Source organism: Calonectris borealis, chromosome 2, assembly GCF_964195595.1.
Source record: "Calonectris borealis chromosome 2, bCalBor7.hap1.2, whole genome shotgun sequence".
NCBI classification, from domain to species: domain Eukaryota; kingdom Metazoa; phylum Chordata; class Aves; order Procellariiformes; family Procellariidae; genus Calonectris; species Calonectris borealis.
In genome coordinates, this window is record NC_134313.1 from 75,153,094 (window position 1) to 75,169,337 (window position 16,244).

The 16,244-nt window shown below is 38.8% G+C and overlaps 1 protein-coding gene across 3 annotated transcripts in view; it reads right to left on the reverse strand.

The window, feature by feature from the left end:
• Nucleotides 1–16,244, reverse strand: part of FHOD3 (formin homology 2 domain containing 3) — a 407,490-nt gene that overhangs the window by 210,774 nt on the left and 180,472 nt on the right. For all 3 annotated transcript variants that reach the window (XM_075142372.1, XM_075142371.1, XM_075142373.1), the window contains exon 4: nt 7,449–7,516. In XM_075142372.1, the coding sequence (XP_074998473.1) occupies nt 7,449–7,516 (68 nt within the window). The remainder of the gene's footprint in view (nt 1–7,448; nt 7,517–16,244) is intronic.

Below are 16,244 nucleotides of genomic sequence, written 5' to 3' on the forward strand. Positions count from 1 at the left end.
TTTCCACCTTGGCACCAATAAAGAGAGACAGAAATTCACCCAAAAGTAAAGTGTTTGATTTACAGCCATTAATCTGAACTACCCTCAGTCCAGAAAATAAATATTCTGTTGTTTCTCAAGAAGACATTTTGTATTGTGCTAAAAATACCAGCAAAACAAATACAGCATTTGCCGGTGTTTCCCGTTAGCAGAGCAGGGAAGCTGCAACACTTATTATTTCGCACCTCCTTTACATAGGGACACATTTTAAATTGTATGCCTTTCTGCAGTTTCTTTTGGATAGCTGAAAGAATACATGGGGGCAAAATCAATGTTTTCATAGTTAACATTACTTTACAAATTAAAACTTGTGAAAACATATCCAGTATTTAATACCTTGAAACAAAGATGCAATTGTCTTACAGACAGAATTTCTTCAAGTTCGACGATATTGGGAAGTACTTTAATCCCAAAGAGGTTCAGATATCTTTGGATTTTTTTTCATCTGTCTGAATTTTTAAAAATATATCAAACTTGAAACAAGTAATTCGTATGAATAACTTTTTAGTAATGCAAAGACTTCTCAAAGTCTTTCTCAAATTCCTCAAATGACAGGTATGCAGATACCTAAGATATGCAGTATTAGCCATGTAGCTATCCCAGTAGCTGTCCTGCAGCATATGAAAAAAAATCTGGAGGAAATAAGTAATAGATAAGAATCAAATCCTGCTTTATTAGATTTGTTGAGATTCCTCAGAGTCAAATCAGTGTTTATTAGACACAGTTAAGGTATGTTTAGAGCACCAAGTTCCAGCCAACAAAAACAGAAGACAAAGTATGGTAGAAGGTAGACAGCAAATATTGCACACATTTATGAAAAGATTTAAACATTTAAAACTTTCTTAGCACTCTCTTGTTTTTTTGCTTTTTCTAAAAAGTAATCTTGTCTAGTGAAATTAAAGTAACTTCTTAGAATAATTGCTCTTTCATATTGGGCATCCATGGAAAAAGGATAAATTTAAAACCTGAAAACTTTCAGCTCATATTTGTATTATTTTATCAAGGTCCAATATATCATTTATTACCATCCATTTCCCATTCATTTATTACTTTATCTTCCTTAGTGAGATGAGTCTCATTTGCATATGAATGAAGAATTGGTCCTTTAAGATTTTGGGTTTCCCTTCATAAAGAGTTTTCTTCCTTTTGGATACATACAACAGATTCTTGGAAGACCAAGGAGAAAAATCAGCCTACAGTCTTTTATGCTTAATTTTTTCTGATAGATAATAGGTCTGTAAAAGACACATATTGGCACTTACACATAGGGAAGGAAATAGAAGTTTGCACTGCTAAGACGAAAACAAAGATATCTTCAGCGGATGTAACTGAGATCCCCAGAGAATCACTCATGTCTTAAGTTGATCAATGACAAATTCAAATTTAGAGAGGAAAGGGTGCTTAGTCTGCACAGCAAAGTTGCTCCCATGCCACACTTACGTTCTTACTTTAAGTCTGCTTTCTCCAGTTACCAAGATCAAATTATTGTGATCCTGCCTGATCTTCACCACCATCTTCTCCAAGAAAGTTCTGTTTCCCCTTTACTCTGAACATGGTGTTTTGCTTCTTCAGTGACTTTGGTCATGAACTTCACTACTTTCACATAACCTGCCCTGATTCCTGTATCAGATGAGGCAGCTGCTGGTAGAAAGCCATCTTACTGTGACACTATAATGCTTGCTTCTAGTGCTCTTGCTAGAGAGCAACCTTGAAGTTGCATGATGCCACGTTCACCTGAAAAAGTTACCATCAAGTTCTACCACTGAAAATGGTGGGCTACCTGTTTGGGTTGTACAGAGCAATAAACTGATGCATTCCGTCTTTCAGGAGAGGGAACCGAACTGTACCACAATTCTTAAAATAGGTTAAAAGAAAGAACATGGAAAAGAAACTCTTCTACCATTTCAGCAAGTTGAACCATTTGGAAGTAACTTTGTGCTTTCAATATTTTATTATTTCAGTTAATGAAGGTGCAGATAATTACAGGATCTTTTTCCCCAGATAACTTTTTTTTCCCTTGCTGCAAGAAGCAAGCAAGCAAAAGTAAGTCATACCTCAGTATCAGATTAATCTATACAATGATTAGCCAGAAAAGCTTTGGTTGCCTCCCCCTATAAAGACAAAGCATTTAGCAGGAAATGACCAAAACAAGTCCTGCTGTTGCTGTCTCTGTTTGTTTACCACAGTCCATCTACCTGTATACACTCAACCACCAGGTAAAAATAACACTGAAACTAAAGACATTATATGTCATTGACTTGATGGGGACAGGATTTCATCCTCTGCACCTTGAGTAGACAGCAGATACATAATACACTGTGTTTTTTTCCTCCCAGTTAATAGTGGAATTAAAAATTACTAGAAAAGTCACCTAGACCAGACCCTACCAGGGATATTCTTCATGGCAGCTAAGCAACACATCAAACAACGTTCATGCATTGTATTATATACCTGAGGAAGCTAAAGTAGATAGGCTCCATACAAAACAAGGTTTCCTGTTTCAATTCAAAGATTCGCACAGATTAGAGAATGAATAATGGTGGCTTCCCAAGTTTTTAGGCTATCCTTGTGGTGGAAGTAGTTCACATTTTATAGTCTCATTAAGAACTGTTTAGATCTCAGCCCGTAACATTGTCTAGGCATGAAGAAAACACTATTTGCCAATGAAATTGAGAAACTGGTTTTGACATTTGATGTGTCATATCTATTTTATTTACAATCTCTAAACAGTAATGAGACATATCCTTTGTAAAATAGGATTAAACAGATACGTAAACTGCTACGTGGAACTATGGTGAATTTGATTTGGGAAGGAAATTAAGGTTTCTCTTTTTCATGACTTAATCAAGAACGCTTCCAAGAGGGCTCTTAAAGGGGAGAGGTGGCAGCCTGCCTCACAAGTGATGACAGCAGCCCCTAAATCAAGTGTCACACAGCTTCAAATCCTAAGGAGTCATCAGTCATGCTTGCAAGAGGGGAAGGAGCAGCCTCCTTCCTTGAGATCAATGAGGCAAACACAGAATACTCCTTCTGCTCTCCTAAGGATGATTGATGACTCCTTAGCAGCTGAAGTGTGTGACATTTGATTTCACTCACTGATAAGATTGTGTCTACCCAAACACCTTCTGGTTAATGTTTCCAGGGGCCCTACATAGCTGTTCTTTATAACATTTTACACAAAGCTTAATTGTTCAATGATTAATGCATTTTGCAACAATAGAAGAAAACTCTGTAAGAGAATTTTGTGACTGTGTTGCTTGATATTCTGATCACAACACAAAACGGGAATCTAGGCTCCTCAAGAAAAATAGTGGGAGATCTCCTGCATTTGTCAAATGACACTTAGTGGGGAAAACAGTCATAAAAGAAAACTGGCTTTTTTCCTTAACACTTTAAAATATACCCTTTAGGTCTCCTTTCCAGAAAATCTAATGCATTGATTGATTAAAAATATTTTCCAAAACTTTAAGAAGCAGATTTACACATGATTATAAATTTCAACAGACTTGAAACATGCTTTATAGCTTTCTTATTTTTCTTACAACACTATATTCAAGATATTTCATATCTTGAAATGATGCAATCAGCATGATTTGAAACTACGCTTTGTAATGCTTTGTAACTACAAGGCACACTTTTGTTTATAGGTTCTAAAACATGCCTGCTTTATATTAAATCTAGTCGCATCAGAGGTCTTGTTAAATGAACTTTTTTAATATCACATAAATTGCGCAGCACTATTTACATATATTATAGTGCTTGTATACAATTTTTCTCCTTTTAAGATTGATATTGAATTAAATGTTTTAAGCAGCTGTATTTTTCTCTCTCTTAGGATATCACAATGAGGAAATGCATGAATGTTTTTCGACCCTGATTTTGTAAGTGCCATGTTCAGCTGGATTCTGCCCCAGATGCCTTTGGGAGTTTTAGCACTTTGCACAGAATTCATGAATCTCTGATAAAAGCAAGAACCAGGCAACTCAGAAGTCTGTCAGAAAATACATTCAAAGGGAGCTAAACTGTACCCCAACAGGTTGTCAATTATATCTGTATATCTTTTTTTCAGTTCTTTTAAGGTCAAGTGCTTCATATACTTGTAGTCTGAACATTACTTTCCTTACTCTGTAAGTTTGTTCATCAAAAAGCATACTGGTAAGTCAGAAGAATACTGCAGTACAGTTCAGCAAAAGATGATGAATGTGGCTATCTTAACCCTTCAGAATGAATGACAGGAACAGAATAGCATTACTGTCAAAGAAAAATGCTCCACATAACCTTTATCATTTTGCCAAAACCAGCCCACCAGAAGAAACCAAAGAGAAATTCCAAGTTTGGACTTGCCAAATGAATCTTTCATTTAAAATTTGAAACAAAGGCATTGCTTTTGGCAAACACCACTAAGCTTTGCTGAGGCCTCGCATGAAAAACCAAGAGTTTGGACTATTTGGAATTCATATTTGATGTAAAACTTGGGCTTGTTCCCACTTATTCCAAAAAAGAGACTGCATGTTACCTTGAAGCTCTTTAAATTAAAAATGATACTGACACAGAACTGTGCCAAATTAACTCAGCTATGATGAAATTATTATAAAAACATGGTGTTACAAACTGTCTTGGCACTTAAAAACACGATGAAGTCTCCATAACACTCTGAAAATTTGTTAAAATGAAAATAAAGACCGGTCTTGAAGTCAACATTTTATTTCCAAAATACTATATTCTTAAGGAATTTAAAATACGAAATATAATGAGACACAAAATCAAACATATTTATGTTGAAAAACATACTTTTAAAAAAACTTTTAACTTAATGACAGATTTCTAATGCTGACATACTTTAATGTCATAGGCTAAAAAATAAATTAGGTATGACCTTTTGGATAATAGTGCTTAGTCTGTAATATAACCGTAGAATATTAACTTGTATTTTTCTTCAGTAAAAAACTGAAATAGCTTTTCTTTCTAAAACAGATATAAAAATCATCTTACATTCTCTCTCATGGTTCATTATGAGATAAACTAAAATCATACTCAAAAGATGCCCTTAGCAATGCCGGTAATTGTAGTTAAGGACAACGAAGTTGACAGGTAGACAGAAGTTTACATCAGACAGGGTCTCATTTTCCAGTTTGAAGTGTACTACCTCAAATACTTGAGCATATGATACGAATACTCTCCAGCTTGAGGAAGACTTCCCCTCAACTATCCACTAATGAGAACCTGTATTTTGAGAGTATGTGAAGATTTTTTGAAGAGTATGTTTGTTTGACAAACAGCCACAGTTCTACCAGAAGTAGCTACTTAAAGTGGTAACAGATAACTCCCAAATTCCTTTTCATACCACATACATTAGGAAGCAGGGAAGTCGAATTCTTGAAGGAAAATTATGTTCTGAAATTGTCAAGACAGGCTTCACTTAAAAACTAAATTCATACACCGATATGGGTTTGTGTGCATCACTTTTCCCTTCCCTCTCATTATTCTTCAACCCAGTCAACTCCAATTAAATTTTTTAGGATAAATATGTAAACAACATTTCCATGGAAACAGCTGATCAGCTGGAAGACAGAGATCTTACTGGTGTGTTCACTGAAAGCACTGAGCACTATGTGCTCAGAAATACCTACTAGACTTCGAATAAGAGAAGATTTATGGAAGAGAACATTTGGAAGACATAGAAGAGAACATTTATGAATACCCAAACTGGGAAAAGTCATGATGGGAGGTATGGGAGGTGGGGCATGGGTAGGAAGAGAGGCTTAGCACTCTCTGCTAGATATGCATGAGTACACAGATTAACCTGTGGAATACATAAATTCAGAGAAATACAAATACTTCCCAGAAACTGTTGAGGTGAACAAAAAGAGAAGAAACCAGAGAAGACTCTGGGAAACCTGCCTAATTTCCTCTGAGCACACAGTCCACCCACTTGGCAAGCTCACAGGGAAATCCAACTTGCATCATTGTGACTCTCAAACACTCTTTCCCTGGGAATGCCTCAAAGAGACAATGGTTTTCCCAATCTGTGGCCATGAGATGACCAGACTGTTTTGGAGCTGGAACTCCCTCTTTGTCCAAAAATTTCAAAATTCAAGGACTTTTTTCTGACCCAGAAGACATCTTCAACTACCAAAATTTTCCATTAAATGGTCCACCCTTCACCATCTGCTCCTATTGTTCAGAAAAATCTTCATTCTGGCATTTTCTAAATTCTGAATGCTTAATTTCGAAACCTGCAAAAAGCATTGTGTGTTTTGGAAATTTGCAATTTTGCAGTCTTGCAGAATTGTTAAACGCTGTAATTCTTCTTAGAATAAACGTCTATTTAAAACAAAGCAAAAAAAGCTAAACTAACAGCTTGAAATCCTTGCACCTACCTATTGTAGCTGAAAAACATTATAGCTTGTCATCCTCCATTTGGATCCATTAGTAAAGGAGGAGAGGTGCTTTTCTTACCATTTCACTTATATTTACTGATAGAAATGGAATGTGTCATCCTGAATTCCATTTTAGGATCACATTGGCAGCATGCTTTAGTTCTCACTGATGTTTTCTTTTCACTTTTCCTGACCTGTTCTCTCCAACAAATTTCCTCCCAGTCCTGCAACTTTCCTGAGTCCTTCTCCTAATCCAGTAAAACCAATCTGAAATCCAAGCTTTTTATTCAATTCACTTTATTATCATCCACACCACTGGTCTATCACATTGGCTACTTCCCCACAGGACCCAAAATCCTGCTTGATTTCAGGTCTCCTCCATAATGAACACTCACATTCAAATCCATGCCTTTCTTTACACTTAAACTGATCAGTCACTACCATACCCTCCTCAGCTCTACGAACTCTCTTTTCAGCTAATCAATAAATCATTTCCTTTAACCTCAATCTAAATTCTAACACCTTCAGAGCTCCCCCACTACATCTTGGTTCCTCATCAGATCTGTCCCACGTCTCTCACACCCTTTTTCAGTTTTTGATGTGGCTTAAACCTAGTCTATTTGTCAATTATTAGGCCAATGTTGGGCTATCACCCCAACCCATGGTTTCCTAGCTCCTCTTTCCACATCCCCCTCCCCATCTTTCCAATACAGACCTATGCCACTGTCTAACAAGCAGCCTAAGTTTCCACCTAAGAGTCCCAGTTTTCTTCTCTCCTTTCCTGGCAGGTTCCAACCACTAACTCTGCCATTGCTCCACATCTGGTCCTGCCTTCTGACAGACTGAAGGAACAGAGGAAGGCTTGCAGACCATGAAAGAGAAAAGACTCTAAGAAGAAATTGGCTAATTGCACATTACAAATTAAGTCTTAAAATTATCTTTTGCCAGAAACTCTAAGTTATTCCCTACACTAAAAAAAAAATTCAATTCATGGTCAAATGACAGAATGGACAGCCATTATTTGCTCACCTGAAATATTTGTTTCAAGGAGAAAAGTGCCCGTCTCAGCTCCCGTCCATTGGAATTGTAAAGTTTTTCTGGGGAAAAAAAAAAAAGACAACAGAATGAAGTTTAGCATAAACAAAACTGACAACATGACAAAAAAGTAGTACAGATTTCAAAAAAGTTGGGAGTGGAGGAGTCATAGCGCCCATTTCCCATTAGGTAGACTGCTGTTAAAGAAAGCAGCTTTGTTTTTTATATATACGGGACTCGTTCATTAAAAAAGCGCAAGTAAAACCAGGGTTTAGTTGTCCGTAACTTCAGATGGCATCTCCCAGGTAAATTCACAATAGCTTCAACAAGATCAGAGAGAAACAATGCTCTAAGGAGTTTTTGGAAATGCCTAGAAATACTGCTCTTTCTCCATTAAGGTAAATTTAGGGTTTATCAAAAGTTCCAGATTAGTCTCAAAAGACTCAACTGAGAACAGTCTTTGCTTTTGTTATCAAAGCTAGAGCCACTGAATCCCATCCTTGACTGCCTTCCCTCTAGACATTCTTTTCTCATGTTCTCATCTTTCTATTGTTAAATCCTTTCTGCAATGGCAATGAACATTAATACCAGAAATAGTCGGACAGTCTGTTCTAAGCATAATTCAAAACAGTGTTTTATTCTCATGAAAACTGATCTTGATCTTTTTCTAAATGAAGCAGAAGCCTTCTTTTCATCATCCAATACTGAAATATATTACTTCGTTTATTCCCCTATTAATGCATACTCATAGAAATAATTTAAAGAAGACAAAAGCAACTCCTCTGCTATCTTCCTGAACCCTGCCACAATGTTTGTGCCTTTGGAAGAAGTCTTGGACTGTACATCTCAAGTTTATTATTGCATATTTGGAAGTGATTTGTGACTATGCATGGATGGAGCAGAAGGTATGCTCTTCAAATCTTTCTGGTCTACTACGTTTGGCATATCTGATATAGAGAGACTACATGCAACATTTATACAGTCCTAAACTGAATTTTATTACACTAATGCAATCTGAGGACAATTACAAAGGAAAATCAAATCTTCACCGTCACCTCCCATGACACACTTTGCCTCATCCACAGATCATCATGAAAGGACCTTCTCTGCAATGGACAGTGGCCAGCAGGTCATAAGATCAAAGCTGGAATGCCCGTGGAGTGGGAATATTCTTATAAGAAAATGAACTATCAAGCCCCAAAGCTTTATTTCTTACTTTCCCTTGTCTATATCTCTTTTAATTACTACTTTACACTACAAAATCAAATTAAATTTTATTTCCCTCTCTCAGGAAGTTACAAAAAAGGCCTAGCATTTGAGGATTCAATGCATTTATAACTCAGCAATCATTTTTTACTTCAATCAAAAAAGACAGGTTTTAGTTTTCGAAAAACATTTCGTATTCCCAACAGTCATCTTCAACCAAAGGAAAAATGTGAAGTAAAACTTCAGCAAAACTTACACTTTTTTTTTCATAAACTTTGAAAGTAGTTTTGTTCATCCCTAATTGCCTCTGATTTCAAAGGCAGAATGTGTAGAATTGGCAAAACTATTGTTGTTATAAGTTGTCTCCTTCCTTGCACTGTTTATAGATTCCTAACAAAACATTCGAGGAACGGATTTCACTTCACGCCATAAACTTAGAGGCATACTTTAATTACTCTCGCTTAAAAACGCACTGGCATGTGAAACTACATTTCTTGGCAGGATAAAGAGTGATTTTGTCAGGAAAGCTTAAAGAATAATAAAGGTCTTTTAAGACCCGGTCTGTCAACTTTACATGCCATATTACACAAAATATTCCTCTTTGAAAGATACCTCCATCTGGCATTTGTTATTACTAGTTTCCCTCTATTCATAATTCACCAGCATCATTACGAGCAGAATCTCTCCAAACAAGGCCGTACATTATCATGTTAATTAAGAGAGGCACCACTTCTTAAAGTGCTGGCAACTTTGTATGTAAATATCGATGTCCTAACAAATGCCATCTGTTGGTCTTGGTCTTAAACAGGAACAATCATCATCCCGGCCTGGGGTAAAGTCCTAACGAACCATTGTTATGATACCGTAACGCTGGTTGCTTTCATTGGTGCGTGCAGATTTTTGGTACGTTTCAGAGGAACAATCCCAAACATTTTTCTTCTTGGTCTTTTCACAGAGCATAACATCATCCTTGGCAATCGGCACAAACAATGCTCTCCCTGCTCGTGTGTAGCAAAGATGACAGAAGTTATTAACTGCAGCTCAAAAAGGGTCTATCATTCATTAGAGCTGAAGAATCAATAACTACTGGAAGTATCAAGTTTGGCAACAGCAGCACGTATCACAAACACTTGAGCTGGACTGACACCCCTTTTGAGGGGCAACAGTCCAGGTAAGTCATCTCATTTCTGACATCTACTACCAGGGTGCAGCAATCTACACAGAGAGAATGTACATTCGCAGATCGCTCGTCACGTGGAGCTAATCTTTTGGAATCAGCTCAGAAATACAAGTGCCTAACCTCTTCACCTGATGTTCTTACACATGGGCAATATACTGACCGTCTATGTAAGTCTTGGCACCCACTTATAGTGCTGGCAGCCATCAGAAACATTCACGGAGCATAACCCAAGGAGGAAAGTGAGGTGGTCACTCCTCAGAGTCATGCTGCATCAGAAGATGTTTTGGTTTAGAAAACCGCAGTCCAGGGCGAACCTCACCCAGGGCAGGAAAGCCTGCGCAAGCCAAGGTACTGCATGGGTCACCTTATGAAAGCTTGTACTTGTATTGTATTTCTGTGTGCTGTTTTTTAGAAAACAATAAATGCATGCACGAGATTACAGCTCAGGGTCACTCGGTAAGATGTTCTCAAGGCCTTACAGGATTCCTGTTTGTGCACAGTAACTTCCATACCACAGGGACCTCGGGGCTCATCCCAAAAGCCTCAGACTGCAACCAAGGCTATGAAAATGCATCAGCAGAAACTGAAAGGCAATAATCACTCGTAAGCTCTTTTTCTATGGTAGAAAATAAAATTTAAAAAACGGAAAGAGAAAGGCACATTTGCTTATGATGTTTTCACACTGAAGACTATTCAGAAACCAGATAGCAAATGCTTTTTAACACTTGCTGTTTTACATTAGCAATTTAAAGCGTTACCCTCTTTTAAACAGATTGAGAAATAGCCTTCCATGCTAAAGCACAGAGGTGACTGTAATTCCCACAGTGCATCCCTGGCAGAGTTGTCTTTAACTGAAACAAATGATGCCTACGGCTTTGAAACAGGAGTCCAACCTGCTACTATCACCAGAACCAAAAAATTCTGAGGTGCTCCAAGGACAGCCCAAAAGACCTACCTGCTCACTGCCTTGTAGACAAGCCTGAATACGTACACCAGGACTGCTTTATGCCAGAAATGTAACCTCCGAACTTCAAGCAGGAACACTCGCTGCTACACCTCTCCCTGAAACTTCACGAGTCTCTGACTTTTTGGTAAAACACATCTCCTGTCCTTCCCCAGGTCAGGTACAGGTTGGTGACATACTACACTCATACACTTCAAGATTACAGAAGATAAAACAGGTCAGGGAGTTTGAGATATCAGACTGTTCTACCTGTTAATGACTGCCTTTCTTACAGTTATGTCCTGATAAGCTATGCCATTGCAGTTCTTTTTTACCACTTTTCTTAAAGAAATAAAAAGCTACATCTGCGGCTGTGAAGTAGGTTTAATTGCAGATACCTAGATGATAGAAAATTCTCCTGGTCGTTCCCTCTGATGTTAACTAACACTAGAGGGCACTGCTTATTTCTTTATTTTATGAAAGAAAAGGCACTCTGTCCCTCCATGGGCTTCCCACTGATTGAGCAATACTGTTTGGGATGCCGAGTTGGTACTTCATTAACCTTGAAACCCTGCTTTTTATCTGTAGACTGTAGGACACCCTGAGAAATCAAAAAGCATCAGAACTGCCAACCTCAAACGTTCAAAATCAGAGTCAACTCTTTTGAAACTATCTGATAGAAAACAGGTACTTGTATGGGCTTGAGTTTTATTTACCTTTCTGCAACAACCATGAGTCACATTTGTTAAATTATCCTTCACATCATAACAGGTAGATGTATATCCTTGAAAAACAAAGAGATTCCCTTAGCTCACCACTTCTTTCTACAGGCAGAGCACCACAGACAACTGGGCTTGTGATACAGTCAGACACGGGTGAGAGGTAGCAACCTACAACTGCCTGCTTTCTTGCAACAGCAACACTTTGGTCGAGAGAAGGCTTCACACTATAAAAGAAAACCATTATTTATTACTCTGGGTTTTTGTTTGCTTTTACTTTTGTAAAAATAACACTCCTAGAGAGAAAAGTAGAACAACTCATGCTAGGTGAAAAGCAATTTCTCTAGGTGAATTTGATACAAACGTGGCGGTGGAGCGGAGGCAGTTTGGTTTGCCATCGGCATCTTTTCAGAAAGCAAGAGAAGCCTTTAAAGATCTTTATTTTATTGGACGACTGGTAGCTTTCAAAGGGGATTCTATATTTTCAAAGATGACTGTCAGAGGCTCAAATTTCATTGGGTATTCAACTCTTTCAACTACATGGAAAAAGGGACTTTTTAAAGAAAATAATAATTGGGTTTTATACTCTTAGTGAAAGTATTGACTTTTCTTCTGCTTTCTATGGGAAAATGAGTGTTTTCAATCCACAATAATAAAAGAAAAAACAGAACTGGCTGAATATTTCTTGGTTCAGCCCCATGTGTTACACCTCACCTCTGACCGACAGGGTACCATCCTCCTCCCTTCCTCTTCCATCACACCCATTGGATTAGTCCCTGGGATACAGTAATTTATGTAGCATCAGCCTTTAGAGCTATTGGCAAAGCCTCGTGAACATCTGGCTGAGCACAAATGGGAGTTGCTCTGCTTCACTTGCTGCTGCCTGAATGACCTCCACGTCTCCCATCCATGCCTCTTTTCTTTAAACTATAATTTCAAGATGAAGCTCCCTTCCTTACAAAAACATAAAAGGGAGATTAACTCCACATTTGATTACATTAGCAGGGTACCTGGTGCAGCTCTAATTAAACGACATTTGAAACATTTCCTGCCATTCATTTCTAAAGTCCTTGCATGGGACAGAAGTAGCAATATTCTCTGGCTTCCACCAGCCACTTGCAAACTGGCTAGTACTTAGAAACTAAAAACTTAATTCTTGTCCCTGCAACAATGAATAAAACATTATTTTAAGTGCTCACTAGGAAAAAGTATTAGTGATAGAAGTAATAGTAATAGTCTTTTAGAATTTAAATGAACTGCCTAGGTTTCCACCAGCACTGATATGGGAAAAAAATTAAAGAACAAAGAAAAATGTTTGTAACAATAAAAAAAACTCTTTCTGTGAATGCCAAGTACCACACTTCCAAATTTATTACTACACTATTCCAATTCTAAAGGGGTGTTATTCTATCTGAATGAATTTACACAATTATAAAACTGGGTAAAGATTTGAGCAGCACAGCAAGAATTCAGGCATATGGGTCCAATCCTGTGAACAGGCTTCAGGAAGCAGCCTGGTAGACTTCACTGGGTTACTCGAGTGGGCCCACGGGTACATATAGTGCTGCAGATCTATAAAACAACTGTATATAAAACTAATTAGTGCAGCGTGCCAGTCTTTCACTGTATGTCAAACAAATTAAAGCAGTCCTCTAAGAAAAGACCTGGTCCTGCGCCAAGAATAGGCTCTCTCTTTTTAGTTTTGCTTTTGTCCACAAAAGCTAGTCATAAATGTGTTGGCCAGACAAGGCCCTCTCCTTTTCCTCCCGGACCCCCTACAAAATACATGGAGAAGGGATTCATTCACAGGCACATTGCCCATTATTGCATTAACACAATTGCTGCTTCTGCTGAGATTACTCTGTTTTGCATATTACAAATCTTAGTTTCTTCTCCGAATCTGATCTTATTTTCTCTCTATAAATAGTTTGTTATGCATTAATTCATGCAACACATCACATGTGAACTTAAGCTATATATTCTCCTATTGATCCAGGGATAAATGATCAGCACTTAGCGAGGAAAAGGAGTTTTCCCACAATAAAGGACCTGAGGCCAAGCAAGCAGCTGTGTATAAATTTCGGGAAGCCTGGCCACACAACACCGAGCACACGTCCTTGTCAGCGCCGACTGCTTTGGAGGAATGTGCAGGCTGCCTCCAAGGAATGCTGCCCCAGATCCCCATCAGAGCAAAACCTCCCTCCCCTCCTGTTCAGCTCATTATCTGGGACAGTGGGTCCCCTCAGCAAGCAGGGTCCTTTGCCCCTGCTGGGAGAGTGGGATCGTTTGTGGGGAGAGCATCCTATTACACCTGCACATGAGAAGAGCTCTCCTTCAAGCCTGCATCCTTATTCCCCTTCTCTGTAAAGGACCCACAGGTGGGGAGCGGGAGGAGGGAAAGCCACAAAATAGCCTTAGACATCCTTTCCTATCCCATACCCTAAAGCCATGCTGGCAGAAGCTTAAAGCAGAGGGTGCAAACCTCAGGGAGCCCGTGGGTTTGGACAGGCAAGCAGGGAGAACTCCACGGCGGGATCTCCACTGGCAATTAAAAATACCTGATAGGGCCAGCACTTCAGAGCAATTCTGTACACTCGCGCTTAAGGAGGTCCTTGCCTCTTCAAGGGCAGAAGTCTGCTTTCCTGCTGCTGCAAGAAGCAACCAGCAGAAACAGTCCCCTGGATTTCCGCAGAGAGAGCACACAGGGCAGAACCCCCACTTTGGGAAAAAGGATTGGAGCTAACCTTTTTTGAACATTTCTCTGAAGCGCCAAACGTCCTAACATCTATCACAAGGGAATTAACATAAAACTATCAGCACAAGAACGATTATACATTTAAATTCAGTGACAAATGTATCCACTCCTCCAGGTGCAAGTGTCCTCCCCATGAAGCGCACCCTGATTCCTGCTCCTGTATTTCCGAGAGATATGAAATGAGATTCAATCATTTGCAGGACAAGGAGTAACAATAAGAAAACTCCAGAGGACCGAGAAGAAAAACAATGACCCTGAGGATGAGGAATCAGAGACATGCAACAACAGAGAAACAACAGAAAGAGAAGTACAGAAGAGCAGAGGGGAGTCAGTAAGAGGGAGAACAGACAGCAGGAGAGGTGAAGGTCTGGAGTGCCACTAATACGAAAACAATAATGCTTAAAGAAAGCAGTAATGCTTAAATGATCACTACAGAGAACTAAACTTAAGAATTAGGAAGCATGGAAAGACTGAGTGAGAAACTGAATCATTTCTGTAAAACAGAGATGGAGAAATCATCCTTTCAGGGTAGGTCCTTTTCTTTCTAAACACATCATTCCTGAACATCCTGGAGACTCCCCCACCCTTGGTTCCAGGTTTTAGTCAATGCTTGAGATTCATTACCAACATACAGATAAACTACAACAACATCCAAATAATTCAGTGAGATTTAAAAGAAGGGTTTTTACACATCTAGCTGGTAGAAGGGACTTTCCAGTCTTCATCATACTCCGCTCTGGGAGCCTAACAGGTTTAAATTGATCTCTCCTCTCGACCATTTCTACCGAATTTCTGTTTATTCTGCTTGGCTTCAAGCAAACCATGTGTCACAGATAACCATTAGCCAGAGTTTCCCCTTCACAAATCTCTACATTACCATCCCTTTGCTCCTGTAGACCCACCCACATGCACATGGAACTAACTACAACTAACTACTATGCTATCTGTACACACTATGGCAAACAAACGCCAATGATTTACACTAAAGGGAGATGCTAAAATGCAGCAAGTGTTTCTATAGTTAAGTGCAAAAGGAAATGTTCGTTTTCATCTGCTGGATCCTGGGGGTTACAGCTAGGGAAGCTGGTACTCTCTGTATGCTGTGCTGCGTTATGCTAAGATCTTAAAAACTGATGGTGTCAAAACTTCCTTTCACTATTTCCATTTCTAACTTACTTAGTGTATTAAGGCCCCGTTTACTCATAAGCAAGTGAAAGAAGGACACGTAAGCTGATGTGGGCTGAGAGCAGGATGAAGCTGGCTGACAGAAAGGGCTAGTAATTTTTTGCTTAGTTTTATACCTCTGTGCTCACTACTGTTTTCCCCACTCTGTACTGCAGAAACCTGTCTCAGTTGTCTTCTACTGCTGCTGTGGAAAAAAAGACAAGCAATAAAAAAGCCCAACAGCAGGAGAGCACAACAGCAGGTTTTACTTAAATTGTGAAGTAAAAATTAGAATGGGACATTAAAACCCAGAGTCAAGAAGGAATCACTTAACTGCACAGAAAGCAGCAGCAACAACCCCAAGACACTTGAATGGCTCAATCATTTCAATGATTAAAAAACCCCAGGCTTTATAAATCACTTGCCTCTGGAGAAATAAAGAAAATGCAGGGGGTGTTCACTGCAAAAAAATCTTTTTAGACCTGGCTTTTGTGGTCAGGCTGGAGCTGGAGAAATTATTGCCAGGCAACAAAAAGCATTTGTTGCCCTCTATGAGCTGAAAGCTATGAACAAACCAGAAGAGCAAAGCATCTTTGAATCCACTTATCACTTGAACACCATCGCAGCTTTTCTTTCCATTTCCAAATTACTTCTCTCACATGTATCCTTTCTCATTTTGCAAGCTAGAATACAGAATTCCCCGTTACAGTTACATTTTCCATCCAGTCTGATACCTACCGATAACTTTGGGCCCATGGGGAAAGCCTGCTGTTGGAAACAATGGCAGTGAAGTAAGTACACTGTGTAGGTCCACAGACACAGT